At 42.3% G+C, this 27,646-nt stretch overlaps 1 protein-coding gene across 3 annotated transcripts in view; it reads right to left on the minus strand.

Moving 5' to 3' along the window:
• Nucleotides 1-2,277: 2,277 nt before the first annotated feature.
• The window catches only part of RAB3B (RAB3B, member RAS oncogene family), a 55,992-nt gene continuing 30,623 nt past the window's right edge, over nucleotides 2,278-27,646 (minus strand). For all 3 annotated transcript variants that reach the window (XM_035332873.1, XM_035332872.1, XM_035332874.1), the window contains exons 3-5: nucleotides 14,536-14,654; nucleotides 6,265-6,389; nucleotides 2,278-4,457 (exon numbers count right to left, since the gene is read on the minus strand). In XM_035332873.1, the coding sequence (XP_035188764.1) occupies nucleotides 4,270-4,457; nucleotides 6,265-6,389; nucleotides 14,536-14,654 (432 nt within the window). In that variant the 3' untranslated portion in view covers nucleotides 2,278-4,269. The remainder of the gene's footprint in view (nucleotides 4,458-6,264; nucleotides 6,390-14,535; nucleotides 14,655-27,646) is intronic.

A 27,646-nucleotide genomic window follows, 5' to 3' on the forward strand; every position in this document is an offset into this window, starting at 1 on the left:
GGCTGCTCCCGCCCCGCCGGGAAGTGGCGGTGGCGGTTGGGCGGGACCCGGCCTCGAGTCCTGTCAGCGCCCACCGCGGTGTCACGTGGGGGAAATGGGGAGGCCCTCGTGGGCTGCGCGTGGCCGGAGCAGGCGGTGATTGGTGGGGGTGGAGGGAGCCATCGGGGGGGAGAGGGGGAGAGGCGACTTTCGGAGATCAGGCGGAGCGCGGAGAGCCGCGGGTTGAAGGCAGAAATGCAGAGGCGGGCCCCAGAGCCCCACCCTGTCACATCGCCGTCCGCCATCGCGGCCGCCTTCCGTGTTCCTTGCCCCCCTCCGCCCGCCTGTTGGATGAGTCCAATCGCCCCCTGTGGAGGCCGGCCGCCTCGCTTCCTCCACCCCTTGGCCCAAGCAGATGTCGCTCCCTCCGGACGCGACCGACCAGCCCTTCTCTCATTCCCTTCACCTATTGGCCCAAACGGATGCCGCTCACCTGGCAGAGCCAATCAGCTCGCGCGAGCCGCCCCCGAGCCGTGAGGTCTGAGGCCCTCTCAGCGCGGGCTGGGATCCTCCCCTCACCCCGCCTCCACCGCCCCTCACAGGCACCGCCGGCCCCTCACGGCCCGTTACCTGCCCGCTTTCTGCGCCTATTTTTTATTTTTTATTTTTCCAAAATAGAACATCTAACGGAAAAGACAGACCTGCGGCACTCTGTGCCTGTGGGTGCTGAAGCCCCGTCCCTCTAGTTCAGTAGCCCCAAGCACTTTCCCCTCGGTACACAAACTTTCCCCCCTGCGAAGCTGCAGGCGCCTGTGTGGCGAGGTCCGGCCCCAGCAGGAACGCCTCTCCTCCGCTCTGGCATCACTGGCACGTCCCCTGTGGGGACACCTTCACACCTGCTGTTCCACTTGTGACAGCCCCTTTGCATCATTTCGTACCTCAGTCTCCTGTAATACCTCCGCTGTTCGTTGTTTTCTCTGTCTACGTTGCCTGTAAAAAGGAATGCAGACAGCGATTTCAAGGGTGGGAGGCTCGCAGAGGTGAGGGCAGGCAGACCCTCGGACTGCTCCCCCCGTGCTCAGTGCCTTGGTTCTCCACTAGGTGGAAGCCAAGACCACGTCTCACCTGCAGCCTCTTTTTCTCAGCTTTTCTGACAGAAATGCGCTCTGAGTGGTCCAGGTGATGGTACAAGCAATACAGCAGCTTGTAGAGAGCAGTCCGTCCCTCCTTCCTTTCTTCCTTCGTTTCCTTCTTCTTTAGATCTTGTAACCATACTGTTTTTATCAAAACTAGGGCACTGCGGGTCAAATGGAAGGCAGTAAAATATAAGAATGCATCAAACGTTTCAGGTTTGTCTTCTTCTAACGGACTTGAAAGCAAGTCCGTTATTTCCCTCGCCTTAACAAATCGTCTCGCATTCTGCCATTACCTTTTATAAGCTGACACAAACAGCAATTATTATTGACTCTGATAATTCTGAAGTCAGCTGGATGCCACTTAAGACAAAAGGCTTTCTCTCCATTCATGGCTTTTAATGCAAATGTTAGATGAGGAGATCCATCTCTCCATGAATATGATTTATGTCAAGCTTGCCTGTGATTATTTCATTCTGGACCACAAATAAACTCTGCAGTATTTCTGCATCAAATGCAAGGTTTCTCCATGTGTGCCATACAGGGAAGGACAGAATTCATAACCGTTTTCTTCGCCGCTTCTTTGGACAATTCCGACATCTAGTTACTTGCTGGGTTGTGCTGTAAAAAACAGTTCTGCCTAGCCTAACAATTCCTAGCTGAAGGGCCTGGAACATAGTTGTATTCTTCTTAGAAAAAGACATCTAATTTGACCAGAACATGATGAAACATTTATTGGGTAGAAAAGCAAGAATTGATATTCAATTTCTGCTGAATCCATTTTCTTTTACCATTGAGTTGCTGAGCTGAAAAATTCATTATTTTCCCTGATGTGCTCTCTTATACCTTCACAGCTCAAAATCATCACTCTCTGCTGTGGAAGTGTTTATTTCTTTTTATGACTACAGACGTTACACTAAATCCTGCTTCTGCTGTAACTAAAACACTGCACTGCGCATTTATTGGCCAAATAACCCTTGTCTTCGCTGTTCTACATCTGTGTAGTGATTCTTGGCTACTGGGCTCCAGGATCATCTGGCTGTCAAAAAATGGTCTTATACAGCTTGATTTACTTTAAGAGCATTAGAAGACACCTTCTTTATATACGCGTAAGGTTGGCTGATATTAGTAATGCAGCTCATACAAGCTCTCTGGCCACACCTGGTGATGACATTTCTCTTTATTTTGCAGTTTCAGGAGATTAGGTACAATAATCACATTCCTTGCACTGCACAAATCGCATTTTCAGTACTAGATCATACACACCCAAAATGTCACAGTAGAGATTTCTGAAAGCAAACAAACAAATACAAACAAACTCTGTTGCAAAGGGATCAAGCCTTGAGTACAATGAGCTCAAACTACATCGATGTAGTTATATTTTTCTCCAGAATACCGTGCTTTTTTCTTAGAACTATTATGCTTTGAGACATGACAGAACAAAATTACAAAAGCATTCACTAGTGCAATGATCCAGCAAATCACAGTGCAGTGGGCAGATACTGGACTCCAGTTTCTAACAAATTCTCCTTGGTCAGAGGAGTCCATAGACCTAATAAAAACTTTTCATAATTTTCACCCTTAAGACTGCAAATCTTTCTATATCCACCTAATTTACACTCAAAGATGCAATTTGCAGTCACTGTTTGGAGCTGGGATGGGCAAATGATTGTGATCATGAACAAAGGCATACACTCTACACAATTTCACAGATTTGCAAAAGCAGTTCCTCCATATATTTTAGAGAAATGCAAGCTCTGCATGTGGGTAGTACACGTATACGGAGTTCTACACACATACATAGACAATTATAATTTTAGAGATGTTGGAAATATGTGAATATTTTAGGTATTGAATATTAAAAATGTGCATCCCTTCAGAGAATCATGGAATAAAATGTCTGTAGCATAACTGATAGGATATCTTTAACATTTTTCTTTTGTAGTTTAAGTTTTATTAATCACGTCTTTCCCTCCCTACACACACACTTTTTTTTTTTTTAATTGTACCTTGCGGTTGAATCTGAAACCTGAAAATCCATGCTCACACATGCACCCATCTAGCACAAAAACAGAAATCAACAAAATGCAAAAAAAAAAAAAATCTAATAATATTGGCAACAAGATTTTGTTTCCTGATATTTTTCTGAGATAGTGCTGTTCTTACTTGTCTGAATGTGCCTCCAACCAAGCATGCTGCAGCCACATCCTCCTTCCTTTATCCTGCAAAATATCTGCCATCGAGTAGCTGCTCAGAGTACATCCAAACCTAGACAAGTAACAGAAAAGGCTGCAGGAGAGTTAGCTCTCGTGGTTCAAATGCTTGTGCACAGCAAGGTGCTGACCAGTAACACCGGCAGCGCCTCGCAAGCAGTTACCTGAGACTGAGGAGAAGGCTGCAGGACAGAGCAGCCCCCAGAAGGGCTGTCGGTCCTTCACCCAACACGAGCCAAGAGCACAGGGCAGGGCAGGTATGGCTGCAAGGACTTTTCCTCCCTGCTTGTCAACTTCAATTCCTCCACGTCATATTCCTCCATTTAGAGGCTTGGCACAAACTGTGACAACCCTCATGCTCTTGGCACTCTGAAGGACCTTGAACTGTCAGATGGAAATACATGGTGTTCTGCTCCATCATACAGTAAAAACAAGGTCCATGTCTAGAGGAGACCAGCCACGACTCCAAAAATATCTGGGGATAGCTTGTTGTTTTTAATAATGTAAACAATAAAAATATAAAAATAAAACCAGTGATTTCTTGCCTTATAAGAGAAGATGGTTTTATCCCCATTTTCTTTTAGACCTTTTCCCTCCATTTAGGTTTCCTGCTGTTTGAACAAAACTCTTTCTGCAATAGTAGGCTTTATCATTAAAAATGCAACATTCTCTGTGGAAATAACATTTGCAACATTATACAATTCTTTTTCTTCAGCGTAACTCACACATTAACACTAGGTGCACTTACGATATTTATTCTTTTTTTTTTTAAATTATCGGATGAGGAAATACATAATATTAAACACTCCAGCACATTAAACAAACATACCAGTTTCCTACAACAGAGACTTCTGCCTTTGGATTACATGATAATGCACCACCACAAATGAAAAGAGAAAATTTAGTTAGGAAAGGAGAAGGACATTTCTCAGCAAGACATGTCACTAACATGAGCAGTTCTGCTGCGAAGGGGGTGGGTTGTCTGTGAGCCGCACATTCCTTCCAGAAGTGCCCCTGGAAGAGTCTGATTCTATACTCTCCGACATCTTTTCACAAATTATATCCACGAGACGCTCAAACACCTGCCTTACGTTGATGTTTTCTTTGGCACTGGCTTCAAAATAGTCAAAACCTGTGAGGAAAAAATGCAAAAAAAAAAAAAAATCACGACACTGATGTTAAGGAGATGATTTTTAGAATACTAACAATTTTCTTTGGAATTCACCTTAGGAAAACAAGACATTAGACAATTCTTTGTCTCTGTTGACTCTCACAGTCTAAGTACTGAGCAGAAGTACTTCTAAAATTCATCAAGCATCTGTAAAGGTCAAAGGTGTAAATGGATCCTTACCAGAGCACTGGTAAACACTTCTGCAGACAACATGGATCTGAATAAAGCCAGGGCAAGGGAATTGAATTCTCCCATTCCCATCAGAGAAGTGGGCTGCGGCTGCATGAGGACCTGCAACTAAATAGTGCTTTGGTCTTGTTTTCTTCTGTTCTTTGTTGGTTTAAGTGCAATGCTCTTCAGTGTGCTCAGTGCCCGTACAGCACACATCTTGACACCCGCTCTGACAAGGGCTGTTCAGCACTGCTGGTTTAAAATTAATGTTGTGCGTCTCCAGTAGAGTAGTATCAGCAGCCAGCTCCTAACTGCAACAATGAGTACAGACTCCCAAACGCTGACTCTGATTAAAAGAACTACAGCAAGGCTGGAGTCATACCGAGGTAGGGATGGCACAGAGGCAGCCATTCCTGCTGACACCCAGCGCTATGCAAAACCAGCGTCCTGGCCTCAGCCAGGAGCAGCATGCTGAACAGCAAAGCATTACCTGTTTCAGACCACACTTCAGGCCACAAAGAAAGACACTTCTTTGTCTTTCTAACCACAAGGGTCTCAAAGACCAACCATAACTTACAACGGCTGTTGCTTCTGTTTACCAGGCTATTACAATGCCAACAGCAAGAGCACAAGCACCACACAGTTTATTTTGGTGTAAGAGACGTTTATATTTTGGGGGCATTCTCTATTGCATCAGCTTCCTTGATTCTGTCACAAATGAAGGGAAAGAGAAGTCTTTTCAGCTGATTACCACTGCTGGTAAACTGAGTCAGTGAGATCCACTCCCTTCTACCACTTTTTAAAAATCGTGGGATAACAGGTGAAGTGATGGTGGAAATGTTTGCCTCGTTACTAATAAGTAGGGAGAGCTCTCAAGTAACAGACAAGGGTTCTGCCTGCCCCACTTGCCATCTCCGAGGATGATTAAGGACGTATGGAGAAGGCAAAAGAAATGAGACAACAGAACAATGTTATTTGTCAGTCCAACACTGGTTTAGCTTTTGCTGTGGCTGAAGTTGTTTTGATTTAATTCACATTCAGGCCAATAAATTTCTTAATTGGATTGGAAAATTAGTTCAGTTACATTAATGCCACTACACAAGTTTAGAGAAAAACGCTAAAAGGATAACTGTTATGTGAATTATTATGATGAAAGCTAACAGTTTAAGCAATCAATAGTCAATTAAAGAGATTCCTCCTACCTGATACATAAAGTAGTTTCAGATATTGCTGAACACAGTTATCACATTTAATATACAGAAATGCTGCCTGTTAAAACCAGGTATATTTTCCTGTCCTTTTTTCTTTCAACTGAGCAAGAAAAAGCTGTTCTCTCCAGATAAACTTCATCTTCCTCATACCTTTACATATTAGTATTAGAGATACAGCCACCCTACAAGAAGGTATTCAGCACTAAACGAGTAAAATACTGAGCTAGAATATATTAATCATCTTTGAGCTAGAATATATTAATTACCTTAGTTGTAATGTCACTATTAAAGTGTTACTGATGGATTTTTTTATTGTACTAATCAAAAGGAACAAAGCATAAAGAAGTGAAGAAGAAAAAAATAAACAGAAGAGCCATGACACATACCTAGCTGATCAGCCAGATGCTTCCCCTTCTCCAAAGGAATAATCCTTTCATCCTCCATGTCGCATTTGTTTCCAACAAGAATCACTTGTGCGTTGTCCCAGGAGTAAGTCTTGATTTGTGTGGCCCTACAACAGGACATGCCAAAAGACAATCATATTTTAAGTATGAAAATAAATACAGTTAAATAAAATATCCATATTCAATGACAGCAAATTAAAGACAAATGACGGACTAAGCTTACACATAAAGCAAGGATTCATCCAATGTAATCTACAACATCATTCTGTTTTATATTTCCTTAACTTTGTGTGACAATAAAGTTCCTAATGAATCTGTAAGTGCTTTGCAGAATAATGGAATAATTTTTGAAGTCCCGGGGGCGGGGGGGGGGGGGAAGCATTCTTCTAAAGCTCATTCTACCTCAGCTGCAATTTGTCAGAAGAACAGAAGAACTACAACCAATTACACCCCTTAAGTATACTGGCTCTGTAGAGAAAGCCATACAATAGATACACACTTTGTATTAATTCTACAACCCCTTGCAAAACCTGAAAATAATTCGTAACAAGAAAAAATATCTGATTTTCTGCAGTTTTGGTAACACCTTAAGAAATTGTATTTTGAGAGTTGATAGTAGATGAAAGCATCAAGTCATCTTTGCCTGAACAGGAAACTGTTGTAGAGACAGAAAGGTGCATAGAAACATGGCAACAAATGCTAAAGAGAAACAGAAATTTACCAAATTGGGAAGACGCAGGCTCAAGGTAAGGCTTTGTGAGCTAATATTTGAACCCAGCTGGATTAAGTGACACCTAAGGCAGGAAACAGCAGCTGCAGTGACAGACGGCACGTATCTGACGAATGCCAACATCAATGACAAAGGGATCAAGTACACAGGAGTTGAAGCAGGAGCACTGAGATGAACTTACAGCCTCTGAAGCTCTCTGGGGCTCAGTGTGCTGAAAAAGGAGTGGAGCTGGCTGCAGACCTCAGGGGTCTGACCTTACACTTAGCCTCTCTATAGTTTTTTTATGACTAAAGAGGATTTATACACACACACAGTGCCACAGAGCCAGCAGTGAAACAGTATTAACATGGTAGGATGTATTCATCCATTTTTCAGGCTGGCCCAACCTATTTTATCCTCACCAAGTCAGCTCTATCTTTTAAGTGTCCCTCCTTCCCAAAGGTAATTAGGCTGTTCTGCCAGAAGTGATACAAGCCTTCCTCTTCCACTCCTCCTCCAAACACCGCTCCAGGCCCTACTCACCTTCCCATTCCCTGTCGCTGCTCACCACCCCTCTGTACAGGACCATCGTGGTTTCAGGCAAATCTACCACTTCCCAGGAAGCCAGGAAACCCCTCAGACTTTAATTTCTGTTTAGTTTGCTTGAACTCCCCAAACAATAAAGGCACTTGATTCCTTCGCTTTTCAATTAGCAGCAGCCTCCAGCTCTGATCTGCTAATGATAATTTTTAATTGGTTTTGAGCTGCCTCCTTGCCTTTGCCATGGAAGCAGACGGTCACATTGCTCCACATATCTGTGAAAAAGGGGTCACATCACCGTACAACTTGCCTGTAAGCAGCAGCCTATTCAGTTTGCACTGGAAAACACAAACCTAGAGCAATCACACTGCTCAAAATCATCCAGGCTCAAACTGTACCATGCAAAAATAAACAAGGACTTTGTGCAGTCAAACTTAAATTCGTCTTACTGTACTAGAAACTCTACTGTCCCCATATAGACAAGTCCCATGAGAGCTACGTGATGAGTTTGTATGGTATTCTGGGGTTTCTCGAGCAAGGCTCATCACAGAAGGAAATGGCTTCAGAAATCAGTCAAAAGCCCAGGAAGATGAAATCTTCCCACTCTCACTCTGTAAACAATAGAGAGAATGTAAGTCTCTCTCTGTTCAATTTAAAGCACCTACAGCCAGGCTCTTCTGACTCCCATTCCTCTCTCTGGTTTGGATTCAGCCTTTCAGGGGGTTCACATGGAGACACGCTGCAAAATCTTAGATATCTAAATGGAATTACTTGGAGCATGAAAAAGAGGAGAAAAAAATGTAGGATCTCCCACTGAATCTCGTTCTTCTTGTTTTGTACAAGTTAGTGAAAATCCTCTCTCAGAACACTGCTGTTTACAGTTATTGTGAGTAATAATTAACAACAACGAGAAAAAAAAATACTTACAAAGAATAATGTCTAAAAAATCCTGATCCCTATCCAAAAAGTGAACAAATATCTAAGAGCTTTATGAAAGAAAAAAAAAATAAAAGAAAAAAAGACTTGTGCAATTGATATGCTTCAACAACTATCATGGCAGTCCTGTATATACACTGGAAAAAATATGTGACAATAATAATGCTATGGCTTGTTTGTGCTGAATTCCCCAAATTAATGATAAAGCATGTTTTTTAGAATTCATGCTTAGAAGAAAAATAGCCTCAGGTTCACAGTTACATAGTTATATCAAAAACCTAATTTGGAGATCAGCCTTAAGGATAAATAAAGCTAGTGGTTTGTGAACCCACCTGTTGCTTAAATCTAAGTTAAATTAAACCAATTTTTCCCCTCCCTCCTATGAAATTGTCTAGATTATCCAAAGCAGTTTCCACAATGTTTTCTATTTACTTCACAGTAGCAAATTCTTTGTATATTCTACTTTCTGTACGACTTCAAATGATGCATAATACACTGATTTATCTACACAAAACTATCAAGGCAACATCAAGTAATAACTGTCTAACAAATCTAGAAACTGAGCTGAAAACCATAAAAGCTCATTTTAACCCTTTCACTCACCCTACAGGAAAGGCATCTTATTCATGAGAATGAACTGAGGACTTCGTGTTCGTGTACCACATCAAGAGCTTATCTAAACACCTAACATACAAGTATGATCCTCCTTATTTAAGTGAAAGAGCAGCTTTATTTTGTTCAGATGAAGTATTTCTGGAGTGACACAAAGGATGTCCACTCATAAGATGGATGTAGTAAAAAGACCACCCAAGGAAGAAATCCTACGGCAGACTATTTTATTTGGGGACAGGGCAGGAGGCTGTTAGAACAGTCACTGCCAAGGAGCCAGAGATAAGAGGTAAAGTGCACCACACGTACATGGGGTACGTTTTAGAGGGGATGTTAGAGCTTCATAAAAAGGCCTGGAGCAAAATTAGGCTAGCAAACACAATCTACTACAGCAATTTCCCAGCTTGAGGGAGGATATGAGCTCTAAGACACTGGGGAGGACTACAAGAGAAAAGACCTCTCTCTGGTTGAGAGCTGACTTTGAACAAGTCTACCTCCCCCTAACTTCAGTGTAATGATGAAGATGGATTTTGAGATCTCTGCACACCCCTGGGAGCTAAACAAAAGTTTGCCATGGGCAAGAGCTTACTTGGAGTGCTAGGTCTCTGGTTCAGCTGTTTTTTCGTGCTTTTGGCTTGTTTTCTGTAGGGAACTCTGCAAGAAGAGATGGTACAAGAGAAAGCAGTGAGATGGGCTGAGACTCACGTTGACAGCCTGCTTACACAGCAGCTTAAAAAACCCGACCCACTGAATGGCAGTAGGCAGGGCACCAGCAAGAAGGAACAAGCTTTAGACTGGAGAACGTCCTACTGTAAAACACATAAATGACTACTGTGTACAACTGGAGGCATTACGAGGTTCTGTGAATGAGTACACTTTTAGGACCCAGGAATTATGTTCAGCTGGGAAATTCTTACCTGCCAATGAGAACGGACTAGGATGGACAGCAACTAACCATTAGTGGAAGAGGCATCATTTCTATTTACTTGCTCCTCATTTTCTTGAGCTACCCTCCTAAGCTTGACTGAATTTGCTTAATGAATCCAGTTCCATTATCATATGCCAGATGACTTACTCACATGCAGAAGTTTCAAAAATGTTAATTATTTTCCTTTTTATTTATTTGTAATAAACATGTGTTACAGTAAAATATCATAAAACTGTGCCTATACGCTAACTTGCCCCTAGGTAGTCTGAAAATGCACTTGGTTAAATCAGTGTAAGACTACAGAAATAAAACCCGAGATAAGTTCACAAAAGACCTATTAAAATATCTGTTCTATCTATCTGAAAATATAGCACTTTTTTAAAAAATTCCAGTTCTACTTTCTACCCAATTTTAATGTAAATACAATTTTAATGTATTAATTCCAACTTCTTTTTACATATCTGTCACACAGTCCATTAAACGTGCATGAATGTGGGCACCTCAGTCAAAATTATTCCTTTTTATGTATTTTGTATTGAAAATATTTCAACATAAAGGTTCTTGAAATCGAAGCCCTTCCTACTTATAAAAGCTTAAATCCTTCGTCATTTCCAAATGTATTCATCAATTTCACAGAAAAATAATTTGAATTAGATGAAAGCACGTCACCTAATTTGAAAATACTTATCAGTTGTTAATTTGTAGTTTATTTTTTAAATTTACAGAAAGACATTTTCATTTTTTAAGGACATTCAGCAGGCTTCATTCTGTAGCTCACTACGCAGGTCTCATCAATAGCTTATTCAATTTTTTTATGCCAGAGGAACACTAAAATTCCATCCTCACATGCTATTTTAGAAATAGCTCGGAAGATTAACAGGTTCCTCTTACTGGATTTAATTAATGTTAACTGAATGCTGCTGATTTATTCTCAGTATCTAGAAACGTCAGTCAATTTGCCACATCATATTGCGTCTATCACAAAATGTTCAGCTTAACTGAATTCTTTATTTACTGTAGCTGGACACCAAAAAATGCATTACTAACCAGCCAGAATATCAGGACATTTAAAAGGGAGAAAATATGTGTAGGATTAATTGCTGTAATCTTTTTTTTTCTGGAAATTTGCGGGATGTAAAAATACCTGGGATGAGTCTGGCTATTTGCTTTTGCCAAGATTATTGCTAATGTAATTCCAGGTCAATGCTCCATCCCTGTTACAGAGGTCCTCCCTCCTGCTGGGACACCAGGAAGGTGACACATCCAGGTGGGATGCAGGAGACAAGGCAGGGGCATGCTACTGATTTTGTGGACTCCGCAGCTTCCCAATTGCTGCTCCTTCCTCTCACCAACGAGAAGCACAGCAGAGCTATTTTTATCATTAGGCGCACTGCTATCTCCTCACACTTGACCTGACGAGGGACTAGGCTCAAGGAGCTTGTTCCACTCCCATAGTGTAGATACCTTCATTTTCCAGGGAGTGTACAGTTCCCAACTGAAGACTAGATCCAGTGCAATAGTTTTTGTTTTGAAACAATATCACCCAGTGGAAAAAAAAATCCTGCATATTTCTATCAGTGTGCCAGGGACTGACACACTGACACAGCAGCACCAGCAAAAGACAAAAGCTTTGGATTGCATTACTCATCCCTTCAGAAGTTTCGAAAACAATTTTGGAGAGTGGGAAAAAAAAAAAGTCTTGCGGCTGCATGGCCACTAGAGGACTCTGCTGGCACAGCTATGTTGGCATGCTGCTGGTATTATTTCCACTCCTGTGCACAAGCTTCAAAGAAAGGAAATGGGCTACTACATTTTTACCTGCCCCCAGCACCACTTGGGCTCAATATCTTAAAGCTAATAGTTGGAAAGATTCCCGACAAGCCAAGTGAAATTCAGCAGTGACAGTCCACCTCTGTGCTTTGGTTGACAAGTTCCTCTTAGCAAAGATACTCTGGAGCTGGAAGAGTCAAGTACACAAAGCTGACATTCTTCGATCAGATGGAACAGATGTTAGACCATTTCAGTACAAAGCTTCACCTGTGCAAATTTTGAAATATAAGTTCATAGTAGTAGCTCACAGATGTAGATTTGGTACTTTTTTTTTTTTTCTTTCCAAAAGACCATTTAACTGAAGTATTGAATATGTATAAAAAGACTGACGTTTGTATGAGCTCTGCCCATCTCAAAGATCTGAAGAAACACCAGCTTAACCTTCAATACCTAGACATGCTTCAGAAACATCAAGAAGTGGGTAGAAGAAAAACAATTTGAAAGTTAGAGTCACATAACATAAAAATGGCTTAGACTTGGATTTGATAAACAAAATTCCAAACCAGAATTCCCTACAAGTTGGCTGATTTTTAGACATGAATACCAAAGCCAATGACCCCGTGCTGTCTCTTGCCTCTACACTGTGCATTTATTTCCAAGGATGTCAGCAGCTTTTAAGAGCACTACTTACAAATTATATAAAATTTAGGGGAAAAAACACTCAAAAGGAACTTTTCTGCAACACAGAAAGCGTATTAATAACCTGCATTTGTACAGCTCCTCAAAGAAACCTACATAATCAAGTCACATACCTCCTTCCAAAAAAATCTCCATGAACAACCCAAGCCTTTCAAGTTACCTGATTTGATAGCGATGAAACCCTGTGTGTTTGCAGCCTGGTGACTGGTTAGCTGGTTACAGCCAAGAACAAAATAGAACAACTGAAGGTTTCTCACTCTTCTCTTTTCAAGAGTGCTTCTTTCAGAATCTTTCTTCTCCCCAGTCAAAAATATTTTCACTGAACATGTGTGAAGCTATATTTAAAACTTGGAAATTTGGTTTCTAGATTTGGTTAAACTAGTAAAACTTATTAGTGGGGAACCAACCTGCAGACAGACAGGTAGATGGGCTGTTTGGTCATATGTACCTCATTTCATCAAGAAATCAACCTGAATATATTTAGAGCTTAGTGAAGGATACTGTCCTTGCTCACACGCCCGCACTCTTATGGAAAAAAATCCACGTGCAGATACTTGCATAGAAAGCTCCATCTGAGTTCGGCGAAGGGTGTGTCACATGGAGGAACCTGGTTTAGGCAAAACTTTGGGTTTGTGTTTCTAGCAAGGAAAAAAATGTATTCCCTTCTCATAAGCTGCTGAAAGACAGGTCAGGGAAGGTGCTGCAGTCCGCCTTCTGCAACATGGTGTCATGATACTGGAAATTAGGTGAAAGTGGAGACTACATCTTTAGATGTGATGGTTGCAAGCAGCTGCTTGAGTGGACGATGACACCACAGGCAACTCAGAAGAAGGCCAAGTTATTAGAAACAACAAACTATGTTGTTTTGGCTTTTGAGTTACAACCTAGTTTAGGAGATACAGGAGAAGTGTTTGACAAAAAGCCAGACTGAGCAACGTACTAACAGCCAGTGCCAGGTAAGGAAATTTTAAGTCACCCACCTTCTACCATCACATTCTCCAGGGAGGTCACTGAGATCACTGCAAATCAATCTGTCAGACTTAGGAGATTCCATTACCCTCTGCACTGCCTTTCTTTGCATGCTGGCCATGCCTATCTGCAGTATAAAGCAATAGGTAACAAGCAGGAATGACTGCAAGATACTTGAAGTCTCCAAGTCTCCCCTGTCAACACAATAGTCATAATGAAAATTGATGTCCCAATGTCAGAGTGTTCAGAGCCATTACAGAAAAGTCAGAGACATAATCTGGTTTCCTTTGACAGTTCTTTAGAGCAACGACACCCACGCCCTACCGCCCAGCTCTGAACAGACTCCAGCTGTGGCTCTATATGAAGGAACTCCAATTTCCTATGACCCAGCGTCCTTCTCAGAGGATGCCATGGCAAAACCAGAGTTCCAGCAACAGGGTCCAGCCTCCCACTTATCTGTGTTGTGCCTATGGCTGCTACCTTGCAGTAGCAGCTCCAGTGTTTTCACCCTGAGCATTGCACTGGTGAGAGAACACCTCCCATCAGCTACCACCATGGGGGCTGCAAGTATTGCCCTGGCTCTTCTGGGAAGACCTCTATTCTTCCTGCTGAGTACATGTACTTGTCTGGAAGGAAGAAGGTCTGGGCCACAGCTCCAAAATCAAACTGAAGTGTATGGTAAGACAGGGCATTTCTTCCCAAGGAAGAAGGGGAAGGGGAGACTCCAGGTGGGGAAGGGAAAGTGTACAACAGAAAGTGGGGAATTCATGCCTGGGTACCAAAGCAGCTTTGATACTGCTATAGAATTTTTCAAGTGACCGATTTAGTGCTTTCTTTTTTCACTCTGGCTTGTTGTAACCAAGAAGTCCAGAAATCATTTTCTGGTGTTTCTGCTTTTGTACTGAATTCAGTGGAGCCAGAAGAGCTTATAATAGCTGAAAATCTCCTTCACAGGCTAGCTGCAGGTGAAGAAAGAATATGGTGTTGTAAAGCAATGTGAAGGGTGGGATGTCAGACGTTCTCAACAAACAGTTGTGAAGAGAAAATTGGCCAAAACAAACAAACCTAACAACACTGATAACTTATTTCATACCAGTCCTGCACTGCATTGAAAGAGTCTTCACTGGTGATATCATACATGAGGATGAAGCCCATAGCTCCTCGGTAGTAGGCTGTAGTGATGGTCCTGTATCTTTCTTGTCCAGCTGTATCCTGGAACAGAAAAAATATTTAGGCTTTAAGACTCAGATTCTCAGAAACAGGACTTGTAGTTAGGTCCTATTATCTAAAATAAGTCCATCCCTTTTTATTATTATGTATTTAAAAGTTATCGTTTGTCCTCACTGAAATGAGCTCTGCTTAAATCTCAGCATTAATTGGGCTTTTGCATCAATGATCTCTTAAACATGTTTTGACACATGTATTATTAAAAAATAAAAAAAAAAAAAAAAAAAAAAGATGTCAACCCCTTAATTGTTCTTCTCTGCCTCAGCCTCAATGCAATAACCAAATGTTAGCAGAGTTCACTGAAAGATGGCACTTCAAAGCAGAGGCAGTGGAAAACAGTCCAGCAGTGTACCTGGTAAAAGCTATTTGTGTTGCAATTTAGTGTCACGGTCAGAAATACGTCATTGAGATGGATGATGTGGGTGATTTGGTTCTTACCCGGGGTTAGAGGCAACAATGAAAGGCTGGATGCAGTGAAAAATGTTATACAAAGTTAATTTGATACGGACTGTCCTGATTACAGTAGCTGAGGTGTATATGCTAATTCAAGACTTATTTACCTTCTTCTGCAGCTTAATTCTCTTCACCTGTGGAGCGCTGAAGAATAACTTTACCTGCAGTTTTCATTACTGTGTTCAGCCTGACAGCACAAAGGTGAAGCTCTGGCTCTGGCACATACAACAGAGGAATTTCAAAATACTCACACCAGCTGGAAAATATGCCAACTACCATCTGCTGGATGACAGCAACATTTATTCCTCGCATTTCCAGTGGTCTGCTCAAACTGGGGAATATTTCTACATCAGATCTGTAGTCCTCTAGCCAATCTGCTCCCTCTGGACCTGCCTACTGAACCAGGGACAGAAGTTATATGCTTCAAATAGTATGTAGGAGGTATCTACCATTTGAACAAAACATTTAATCCACCTTCTGGCAAAGAGCAACTCCATGAAATAGCTGCAGGGAGGTGTACAGCCTTATCTTCAGAGGGAATGCTCAGTACACAGTGTTGACTGCTAGTTACTCTTACAGGTCATCAGATCTGAGTCCTGAAGTCCTCCAAAACTCCCACTTCAGAAAGCATTCACTGCCATTAGTTTAAAATGTGATTTTTTAAAAAATATATATTTCTCCAGAGAAAAAGATCCAAAAGGGACTTATTCACATAGCTACCTGGAAGACATAAATAAATCCATACAGAGCACTCTTCCAGGAGCACAGGGTACACTTCTGATCAAACACCCCACGATCCAGAGAAAATACGTGAGGTGCGATAGGTAGGAAATCCAGCTTTTAAAATCCTAGTCCATAGGTCCCATGAATGCAGCTTTATTTATTTATTTGCATGCAAGAGACAGTGTTGGCCCTTCCAGAACACACTCAAGCAAGTATATGAAAAGGGAAAACATCAATGATCACCTGTTGTTCGGCACCAGCACATCACAGAGGCTCTCTGTAGGAGGAAGGCGCTTGTAAATAAACTCCCTGCAGCTTGCTTAAAAGGCTCGGCCTATTGCACTGCCATGAGACTATCCACAGCTCTAACACAAAGTGAATCTCCCAGGGCAGAGATTATGCAGCATGAATCTCGCTGTGTCTCCACCACACCTCTGGAAAAATGAAGAGATTTTTCACTGGGACTTGTGCACTTATTTCAAGGCAGGGTAGCCCACTGGCTGACCATGGTAAGGCACTATGGATAAGAAATATTTCTCAGGTTCCCTCCTGACAAGAAGCACCAGAGTGAGGTCGACACCACCTTGCAGCTTGAGCAATCATTTCTTCTCCTGCCATTGATAAATCCATCACAGAGCTCTCTTCCTAACAGACACTGCACCCTCACTTAGCTGCCAAGCAGCTAAACCAGCCGGGCCGCCTGGCTCCTGCCTGGACTCCTTCAGGGGGGAAGGGTCTCTGAGCAATATTATCGCTCTGTTAATCAGGAGAGACAGGGTAGTTGCTTTATTTTAGCCTGATTTCCTGAGGACACAAGGTTTATAAAACCACTGGTCTCCACAGGCGCATGTGTGTATGCTTACTCCAACTCTGGAAATTACGAATGAATCTCAAGTCAAATCTGATCAAAAGTCAATCTCGGAGGTATGCTCTTACAAATGGTATAAAAATAGTTGGAATGGAGAAGAGAGACATTAAGCACACACTTGGTGGGAAGAAAAGCTCAAGTGCAGTGCTTATCTTTCTCAGACACAAAAGGATCCACAGGAGAGGTTTTTCTTCATGCCTCATTAGGACAAAACACCTCTTTCTTTAGGAGAAAGACCTAAATCAGTATAAATAACTTTTCAGATACTACAAACAATGAAAAAAAATAAAATAAAATCCACGGGTAGTCAGGCTTCTTTAATTCACATGCTCACAGAGTTACTGTTTACTGGCTCTACCTCCCAAATCTCACCTTTATTTTCTGTTTAAATAGCCCCTTTTTGGCTTAGGGCAGGAGATTGATCAGGCAGTAGGAAACCACAAGCATCATTGTCCAGGTACACACAGAATAATTCGGAAAGAAACAATTCAACAATGGCTTGGAGCAAGGAGTCAGCTCTGAGGAGGACCTGGGAAGCCTGAAGGGACGAGGGACCCTTACACCAGCCTCCAAAACAGGTGCTGGCACAAACTCAGAGCCTGTGTTCATGGAGCAACTGCACTCAGCCCACAGGCTTCATCTGAGTGACAGGGAGGCTGTGGGGCTGCCTGAAGACTGTCAAGTTTGGTAGTTCTAGATTGTTGGGTTTTGTATTCCCTCCGTGAACCCCGGTGGCTCTGATATATACCTCAGTGAGAGGTGGGGATGGGTCAGCAGGGGGCACAGAGCCCCGGGGGGCTGCAGGCATTTGCTGAGTCACAGCCTGTGGGAAATGCACTGCCCTCATTAGGAAGGCAACTGGCACATTCATTAGTGTATACTTTGGTGCCCGCCTTCTCAGGTTATCTAGGAAGAGGAAGGCCAAAACCAAGTATCCAACATTTCACTGTACATAAAGTTTATTCACAGCCCTGCCCTAGCAGTAAGGTGGCAGGAGGCAGAGCTGCCACTCGCCTCTGTGTGACTCACTGGTGGGTTCCCAGCTCTGGCTTACTGCACAGGAACAGAGCACCTTTTCTCCCCATAAAGGTTTTTAGTCACATTTCTCCAAAGCCTTTTGAATCTTTCTAATATCACCCTAACATGATTTTTTTTTTTCCTCAGGTTGTGTTAGATTCTTAGACACCTCTAAAATGACTTAATTTTCCTGTCTCACACCCTGTTTTACGCTATCTTCATGTGAACTGCCTCACCCCAAACACACACACAGATTTTTCAACAGAAATGAAAGAAAACAAAGTGCAGAATCCGAGCTCTATTTCTTCAGCTTGTACATAACTGCCCTTACATCAGTTTAAAATACCACAAGCCGCGGGTAATTAGGCATTTCAGTTTTGCGTACAAGACATTTATCTAATGAAGGAGAGAAATAACTGACGCAGATTGCTTTTTTTTTTTTTTCCACCCCTCAAGTTGTTTGCAAGATTTCCAGGTAGAACACAAACTCATTAGAAGACCAGAGAAGCAAGCAGACAAGGCACAGGCGGGGATGAGCAGAACCCGCTGCAGCTCTAATTAACAGTCTAGCCAAATGCCTAGGAAGAAGAGCCTGAGCCTTCAGCATCCAGAAGCCTGCCTGGCTCTCCCTGATGAGGAATCAGATAGCTTAGTTATAGCCAAGCACAGAAGGGCCTCTGTGAGGTATATTTACACTAATGTGCTAACAAGTCTGTTCTTTTGTAGCTTACATATGTGCCTGTCCTTGATATAAACAATTAAACAAACCCCGCAAGACCACTAGTTGGGAGCTTGAATCAAAAAATAGAAGGTTTTGCGATAATGAGCAATCAAAATTCAGTGTTTATCACAGGAAAAAAGATCTAAATGCATCTGCATTATGTGCAGATGCCCTCTACTCACAAGGTCCATCACATAAACATTCATATGAGCACAACCATCTTTTTGTTGTTTACTTGGCTGTCTCAACAGAAACAGCGAGGTACTTGCAGAGGAAACACACTTGAATTTTTAAAGCCCAATAGATGATCTTTGCTGCTGGTCTGAAAAGTCGGAGTCCCTGCCATCGCTCTTCTAATGAAGATTTTCCGGCCACAAGTCCTTTGTACAAAATAAAATGTCACTGAAACTTCTCATCTGCACCAGATTTAATCCCCTCAGCACCGTGACTTTTCCAGCAGAGTACGTGACAGCCTTTATAATAAATAAACTTTGCAATTCTTTGAAGGATTTGTTGTTGTTGTTTTTCAAATAATAATACCTAAGAACAGAAGTTACCTGATGTCCAGCTGGATGGCAACTACTGCAAACTGCACGTGTGGCAATCCGCTGCTGCTATGTACTTAGCACCTTCCTTGCGTAGGCTGCTGAGAGACTCAGAGCAGAAGCTGCATCTACCTCAATCACCAGCACCAGGCACAGCTGCCAAAGGCTACAGCTATAGCTAAAAGCTATAGCTTTTTGCACCTTGTTCCAAGTCTGGTCAGCCTTGGAGACAGGGTAATCGACTTCGTGACCCAGTGTTTATAGAGGCAGCAAGTTGTTTGACATCAAAACGTCAGGAGGTATCTGTCTCCCTGCCACCAGAGCTCAGCTCAGCAAGACTGGCCACTTCAGCTCTTTTTTCCTACAAGACAGGTAACCCAAATAAGCAAGAAAAAGGTATATCTTGCAGGCAGAGGGCTGTTTGTCCTGCTTCAGGGCAATCTGGGGCTCCTACCTGACCCATCTATGTCCAAGACCTGTTTACTTTCCCTTCTGCATGGATGAGGAAACATCTGTGCTCATGTGAAGCCTCCTCAGTCCATGCCGGCATCACTGCTGTGAAAAGACAGTGCTGTTCTGCATCTGTAACCTCTGCTTCTTTCTTCCCAGCTCCAGACAGATCCCTCGGGCTGTGGGTGCAGCCTTCTATGCTGCTGCCCTTTCCTGCCTTCCTCACTGGATCTAGTTAACTGATCAAAGCTGGGGAACCACCAGCATTTCCTCGCCTTTCTGGACTGCTGCAACATGAAGTGTTAAATTTCTTGTGACCTCCAGCAGTTCTAGTTGGTTTGTTCAATAGTATTGATGCCTGCTGCGAGATGGTCAGTATGCTCCAGTCTGACCTCTTGCATCTCAGCAGGCACATGTCAGCCTGCGTGCTCTGGGGCCGAGACTTCCTTAGCTGAGTGTTTGCCTAATGCTCAGTGCGGTGCTCTGCCATCAGACCTCCTGCAAACTAGATAAACATGCACATATTTCCTCCGCAAAAGTGGACTTTTGACTGAAAGCCACCAAGAATCTGCTAAACAGAAGTCACTTGGAGTAGGAGGGAAAAAAACTACCGAGAACCACACAGGTGAGTGAAGAGAGTGACCTCTGGCAGACTAGTATGTGACATTAATGAGGAAATGCTAATGTTGAGCTTACTGTTCCTGCTGGCAGCTAGAAATAGGAACAAACAGACAAGCAAGATGAGTCACTGGTTAAGACATGGAAAAGATGTGATGTCATGAAAAGCCTGTGAAGTTTCAATTGCTGCCAGGAGCAAAATAACACCTGGTTCCTTTAGAGCTCAGCTCTGATTAAAATGCTCCAGTTCAACGGATCATATTGAGCATGTTTTTTTCCTCTCCTGGTACTGAGTGCTCCCATTGCCCAAGAGTCACTGGAACCTGCTCAGACACTTTTAGATACCTTGAGAGCCAGTTCCTTTTGAGCAATATTAGCAATGTGCAGCAAAACATTTTTTGCCAGAAAAAAAGCAACACGCACAAAAACCCTGTATTTTATATAAAAGGTTCTAACCCTGCAAAGTGTTTTTTAAACATTGCCCCTTCTTCACTTTAACTGGAAGTAAAATGAGAAGCCTTGGATAATTTCAGTACCATCAGTTGCAAACACTTCACTCTCCCATCCTATTGTGCTTAGGCTGTACAGCAGCTGCTGCCACTGTTTCCTCTGGTGTTCCCACACAACTGCTTCCACCATGGAGACAGAGGTTTCATGAAAATCAGAGACTTTCAATACAAGCACATCCCACAACAGCTCACCATCATCTAGTCAGTCCTCAGGGACCTCTGTCTTGACCCCCTCCACTTCTGAAGTCGTGCTCTGTGGGGCACAAACTTGGTGGCTGAGCGTCCCTCCAGGTGAGGCACTGCACCTACCGACTGCTTTTCTCTTTAAAGTACTTTTGCAAACTCAGCTGATGGACAAGGAGAAGGTTAGCACAGGTTGACTTCACCAACCTTTACAGCATTCTGGGGGATTGTGAAACCTCAGCCTCTTGAACTTGCTCAGCAGTTCCACGCCATTTAGGACAAAAAAAGTGAATCACTGAAAATGCAGAGGGGTGAATTTGCTCAGCAGAATGTAACTTCCAAACTGGACTCAGACCAAGGTACTGCGATTAACATTCCTTCTCATGACCTACTAATATGTCAAAAAAAAATATTTCCATTTTCCTGCATGCCTTTAAATTCCAGTAAAGATTAGCTGCAGCTGCCCTTCCTGATTTGTTAAGTAGAAAGTAGGACTGAAATTGGGTTGTTTACTTATAATCATTATCTGCTCTTCTAATGCTTTTATAGATTGAGTTTCTCGGTTAGAAGGTTTAAAAGATTGTGACTGCTAAAAAAATAGGAATTACAAGAAAAGGTATATTGCATGCATTTCTTAATTCTTATGAAACTGAAGAGTTTTATTTTTCATAAGCAAAGGATTAATGTGAAGATCATTCTGGTATTTTTTGATTCTTCCAGTTACCTTGTCAGAAAAATAAAGAAGTGCCAAGAATAAAAATATGTAGCATCTACACCATGTACCTATTCCCAACTTCTACTTTTTTAACTGCAAATAAACAATTCAAGGTAACAGCAAACAAAATTCAAATGCATCACATCTCTTAAAAGACCATCCACTGAGGGAAATCGATAAAACCATCACTGATGTGATGAAAAATATTTAACTATTAAGAGTCTAGAATAAGAAGCATTTTAGGCACCGAATGCAATTTTATATAAGAACAGTTTGCCAGTTTTGCATGACCTTTTTAGTTGTTCCACGTATATTAATCCTCCTAATCAACCACTGGAAGAACAGCTGTACAACCCTGAGATGTCTGAGCAATGTTAGCCACTATAAAGGCATTAATTACAGCTAGAGATGTTGAGAAGCAGATAGATCAATCACAGGCAGACTACCTCAGAAGCAGCACTACGTTACTGTGAACAAGCAAGCCTGGACACCCTAGCTGGTACTTCAGTGCGCTGGATAGACGTGGGCTGGTCCAGCTCCCACTGTGTGGGTCATGATGGCTGTCTGCTAAACCACGGAGATAAACAGAAAGGAAAATCGCAATGTGTTATACGTTATAAATCAACTGCCAAAAGAACAAATGCAAAATTTGTGAGGAGGAAGTTAAGTGATCTGTGATACAAATCTGGCTAAATTCAGTAATCTGGTTCTTTGATCTGGAAAGTAACAAGAGCAGGTGAAGGGAATTAGCGTTATCTTGCTATCAGCCTCCCTCCCCCTCAAACCCACGCAAGCAGAACAGAGCAAATCCCAGCCAGGAGAGCAGCAGAACGAGACCCAGACTTCCTGGAGCCTCTTTCTAGGTGATCAAGTGTCATGGTAACCAGCAGGAGAGGCAGTGACAGGGGCTGCTCGGGTCTGTGCGAGGCCGGGCAGCAGCTCCCTGGCTCACATCACGGTGGTACCCAGCCCATGCCACTGTTGCCTGCATCCCTTGCTGCAGGGCTCCAGGCAAGGCCTTCGGTTCACTCATTTCCAAAGCAAATATTTATGTGCAAAGGTGTTCATGTAGCTTAATGGCTGTATGCCTGGAGACCTGTTTGTACCCCTAATGGTAAGGAAACTTAGTTTAGTATTCTGCTGCGAGCATCACTTCAAGGAAATGTTCTTATCTACATGAGACTTTGGAATATTTAGTAGTGCATTAGGGCTAAACCTGGGCCTTATACTTCACAACCCTCCCCTCTCCTGTACATATTATGTCAAGGGTGTCAATTCTAAGACAAAGTGCTCAGAAATTTTGGGCAATCTGCTGGTAGGTCGCCCTGCTCGGGCAGGCGGTTGGACCAGATGACCTCCAGAGGTCCCTTTCCACCTCACTCATGCTACGACTCTGCGATTTTGGTTAAGGCTTTATGATATTTGTGAGATTAGAAGATCAAATCAAATGATGACTGGGGGCAACAAAGCATACATTAAATTAAAAATTAAATAAAAACACAAAATATTCTTTGAAACCCTTACGTCGTTTTTCAAGACTTGGTGGAAATTAAGAATTGATCGGGCAATTTCCAATTTATGATCTTCCAAACTAGAAAAAAAAAAAAGAGCAGGGATGGGAGTTTCATTTTAAATCCCAGGTCGCTCATTTCTTTGGCGATGTCCTGTTGTGTAATGTGCCCAGAGACAGCAGCTGCCCAACCCAAGGACTGGGGGGATCATCTCTAGTTCTCTGAATGCTGTTCTCTGAGGCATTTGTATCAGGAACACAGCAGGACCACCAAACTTAGGATTTTGTCCACGTTTCTATGATGTTTCTGAAGCCCCAGTGCTGAATTCAGGTCAGCATTAAACAAAATTATAAAAAAACATTTAAGATTTTAGCACTCAAGAAAGTAGAGTAAAAGCTTAAAGACAGCAAAACCCAAAAGCAATCTGAAGCGCATAAACCGGAAGGTAAATAAAAAGGAACAAAAGCCTGCATCTCGCTTCAGTGAGAGCTTGAAGTACATTTTCCAAATGTTGGAATTTAGCAATGACATAGATCCCACTAGCTCGTAAGTTTATATTTGATAGAGATGTGCACATACTTTGAAGAGCAATGCAAAAAATAAATCTGATACAGTTCTCATTGGTGAAATGAATGGGGTTTTGCTTAAATTCAGAAACATTTCAAGAAAACCAATCAAACGGAATTTGAAACTTTGCAAGTCAATTCAGATCTCTGCTGAGAGTAGAAAGGAAAATTTTCATCTAAAGGACAGCTGTTTTGGAGCAGTTGAATTCTAAGCCTCCATTTTATGATGCTTACAAGTACTTTGTTAACCACAACAGCACATGCACGATGATACTCAGTAACAGCACAAGACAATCTGCTACCATTTACCATAATACTTCCTATTTTAACCACAAAGTCCAGATGTTGAACTGCAGATTTCATTGTGCAGCAGCTGCAGATGGCTCTGCTGCACTCCTGAGGCAGTTCAGTGAGCAGCTGTGAGGTCCCTCTGGGGCTGCCACATGCTTACAATGCCTACGGGCTTCTCTGTACGCTTTTTCACTGGCTATTTTAAGTTCGACCACCTTTGTGCTTGATGCTGACTCCTTTCCATTTGGAAAGAAAGTCACAAGCAAATACTTCTTGATATCTGTGTGCGATTCTTTCTTGTGTGATATTTTTACTGTGTACTAATCATTTCATCACCTCTTGGTGCTCCTGTAGGTATCCTCCCAACACCTCCCTGCTCTCTCCAGGCCACACGCTGCTTCCTAGCCTTTGGCCAGAGGACACACTAAATGCCTGAATGGCTCCAATTTTACTAATGGAAAACACATCTTTGTATCTACCTTTCTAGAAAGAGAGAAGAAAGCCACAACAGATTTCCCAACTGAAGAAAATGTTTTGTTGGCATCATAAAAAAGCACACAACTAATTTATATAAATAACTCTAATTTATCCAAATAAAATTCTAAGCCAGTTCCAATCCTTGCCCAGCCAGTCCCACCCTATCAAGAACTTCTCCTCATTGCTCTAAGATCATAAGGGGCTACATTCAGCTTTTCCCTACCACAATTACCTCCTTGAAATGTTCCAATTGCTTTCTTCATTAACTCTTTAGAAAACTGAGTTTTAGCAGCACCCCTTAGCAGGAATCACACTGCATTTCTTCTAAGGATACTGCACCGAAGCCCTTTTAGGAGCAAGTCAAACTCCATTCCTCTAGACCACCTTTTTGAGGACAAACAGTTCCAAGGAATCCAGCAAAGAGAAGTAAGAAAGCCCCATCTAAAGGAAAAAAAAAAAAAAAGGAAGAGCTGGCTCACTGAAAAAGACCTCAAGAAGTTGGAAGTCCATTTCAAACAGATTTAGCAAGCAGACTACAGCTGGGACAATCCCAGCACGCTCTGCAGCAGAGCCATGGCTCTGACACTCGTGAGAATATCAAGTTAGCACTTCAGGCGATCAGGATTTCAGTCCTGATCAGCACTTACAGATGCTGCTGGGCCCACCTTACACCGCCTTTGAGTATAAACAGCTGGAAAACGAGCACCAATGGATGCTCCCACCAGTGTGAAACTCATACAGTTGAAGCCAACGAATAACAAACAAATACTGACAAGAAAAATTCTGGCGGAGAACTATCACATTTCTAATAATTTATTAAGCAATGCAAGGCATAAAAGCTACAGACCATTTCAAACCCAATTTGCTGCTAAGCTAATATGTGTACATGTACACAAGTGGTAAAGGTCAAAGAATTGTCATCCTAGCAGGAAAAATGATAGCTACAGGGGAGAATTTTGGTTTGCTATAGCAGCATTGTTTACAGGTTTTTAAAGAATTTGAGCTAGCTTCTAGTGAGGGCAACAGAATTACTTTTATCAGGGGCAGATCCACTCGGAGCCTACTCTCTACACTTACCAGCACGGCTCAGTTCAGCACAGATTTGGGGAGATGTATTTGGTGACTGAACTTCGATATGCAATAAACCCCAAATTGTCAGGTGCTGCCTGCATCCAGTGACCTCAGTGAATAACCCTGTATAGGCAGAGGTCCTGACCTCTCCCACGAGACAAAGTTTACAGATAATAGGAAAAGCAGATACAGTATTGTCCATGTAATCTGTTTCTCAAAACACCTAACAGCCCAACCAAAGAAGGCTGTAAAAAGAGTTGTTAATGACTACTCCAATTTGCCTTATTTAAAGCAAGACCCTACGTGCAACAGGGACTATACGAGATCATATTTGTACAGAAGACAAAGTTTATGTGATGTTTTATAGATCAGAAATACTGAAGCATCATTCTTCATTAAATTCTACCAATTCTACATTCACATAGCTTCCCAAAATAAGGAAACTGCACAGCATCACTCCAAACAAGCAAAGGTCTATCAACAGATCTGTAATTGAAGCAATCACAGTACCAGGCACAATGCAAGCACGAGTTCATGCATAAGCATTATGCTGCTTCCTAAATCACCCGGACTGCCCGCCAGGAGAAAATTGATAGCGGCTTCCCTGGACCACCGGCTCGGTTCAGCATAGGGCAATTCTACACTGCATTACCATCACACTTTCAGAAACACCTCCCAGCATGACAATGACTTTGTCCTGTTACATTGAGGAAAAAAAACACTGAAATATTTATCAAATGAAGCCAACTTCCTTAGCAAGAACTAATCTGAGCAGTAAGAGCTCCTCTGTATTTGTGTGTAGCTGTGTGATTTGTCTGGAGAAGGTCCAACAAGTTGATTTTTTGAGGAATCCAAGTTATTTACTATGACAGGAGAATAGCAGATCCTTAGGGCATGTTCTTGTCCCACTCCAGTCCACAATCACTCCTCTTGACTGCAAAGGTACAGAAGCAAACTTTGGGGCAAAGCATAAGCTAGAAGTGAGCAGAATTAGATCTGCCAATGACCTAAAGACATTTTAACACTAACGGGATCTGACGTCAACAGTGTAACTGCTTCAAAACATGATGAAACTACAGTTAACTGAACTGCACTTTTTCCCCACCACTTTTTTGCCTTACTTTGATGTTGAATTAAAACTTGACTCAGTATTGGAGGCTGTAGAGCAGCAGTGGAAGCTTTAGCATTGGCTGTCTGGATCTTACCCTGATGCTTTTACCAAGATTCGGACAGTGACAGGATCTGGTCTTGTAGGAAAACAATAATTAGTTTCCATTTCGCTGGGATACTCATACCTGAGCACTAGTGCCAAAGAGTCCAGAGAACAAAACGTATCCCTGTTTGACACATTAATAAAATTAACACAAAGAACAGAAACAAAAAGCTTCTCTCCTCATAGCACCCAGTTCTTCTTTCTCCATCCAGAGTACTAAAGGTCATTTCCCTGACCAAAGGTTTTCTCATCATCTTGCAAGTCAGTTTAAAAATGACAGAAGCCAAAATAACATCTAGATCTCTTTGCTTAGCTGTTTTCTTTTGCTGGCTCTCCAGATGAATCCCGAAGGGAAAGCAGAAGACTGCATTCCTGCCCAATCAGCACTGTCGGCAAACGCATCCTGACTTACAAACCGAGAGCCCCAGCAAATCTCAGCAGCACCTTAACCATGCCTTTTTGGCAGACCTGGGGTACCACCAGAGCCCATTTTCAGCCAGCACCTGCAGCTGAAGGAGGGAATCCTAAGATCTGATCTTTGAACAGAGATTTTGGCACAGCTGAGCAGCACCTTGGGCCAGCCTTCCTGATGCTGAGTGACTGAAAATTTCCCGGATCCTAGTTATCTTCCACAAGTGGGGCATAAATAAAGATGCTGCAAAATTTAATCCACAGTATGTACTCTTCCTGGAGTCAAACAGTCAGATGATAAATATTAGATGACAAAGAACATACACCTCTGTTCTAATCTCAAAGCAGCCTTCCACCTCACTAACGAAGTCGTATCAAATCAGCCCTGCATTTATTAAGACAGTTGCATCAACAGACAGCAAGCGTTACATAAAATTTCTTAGATAAGCTCAGACAACATTCTGGCACATGTTTACTTCATTTTAATTAACGAACAGGCTAGTTGGAATCCGATGTAAACATAACCAACCTCCACATATGCCCTAGCTTTCAGAACAGCTGAATGACGAGACCTGCAGGAGCAACCTCCATCCACGCTTGCTTCAGTGATGTGTTCACTGCTCTGCCACTTTGAA

This window comes from Oxyura jamaicensis, chromosome 8, assembly GCF_011077185.1.
Source record: "Oxyura jamaicensis isolate SHBP4307 breed ruddy duck chromosome 8, BPBGC_Ojam_1.0, whole genome shotgun sequence".
NCBI classification, from domain to species: Eukaryota; Metazoa; Chordata; class Aves; order Anseriformes; family Anatidae; genus Oxyura; species Oxyura jamaicensis.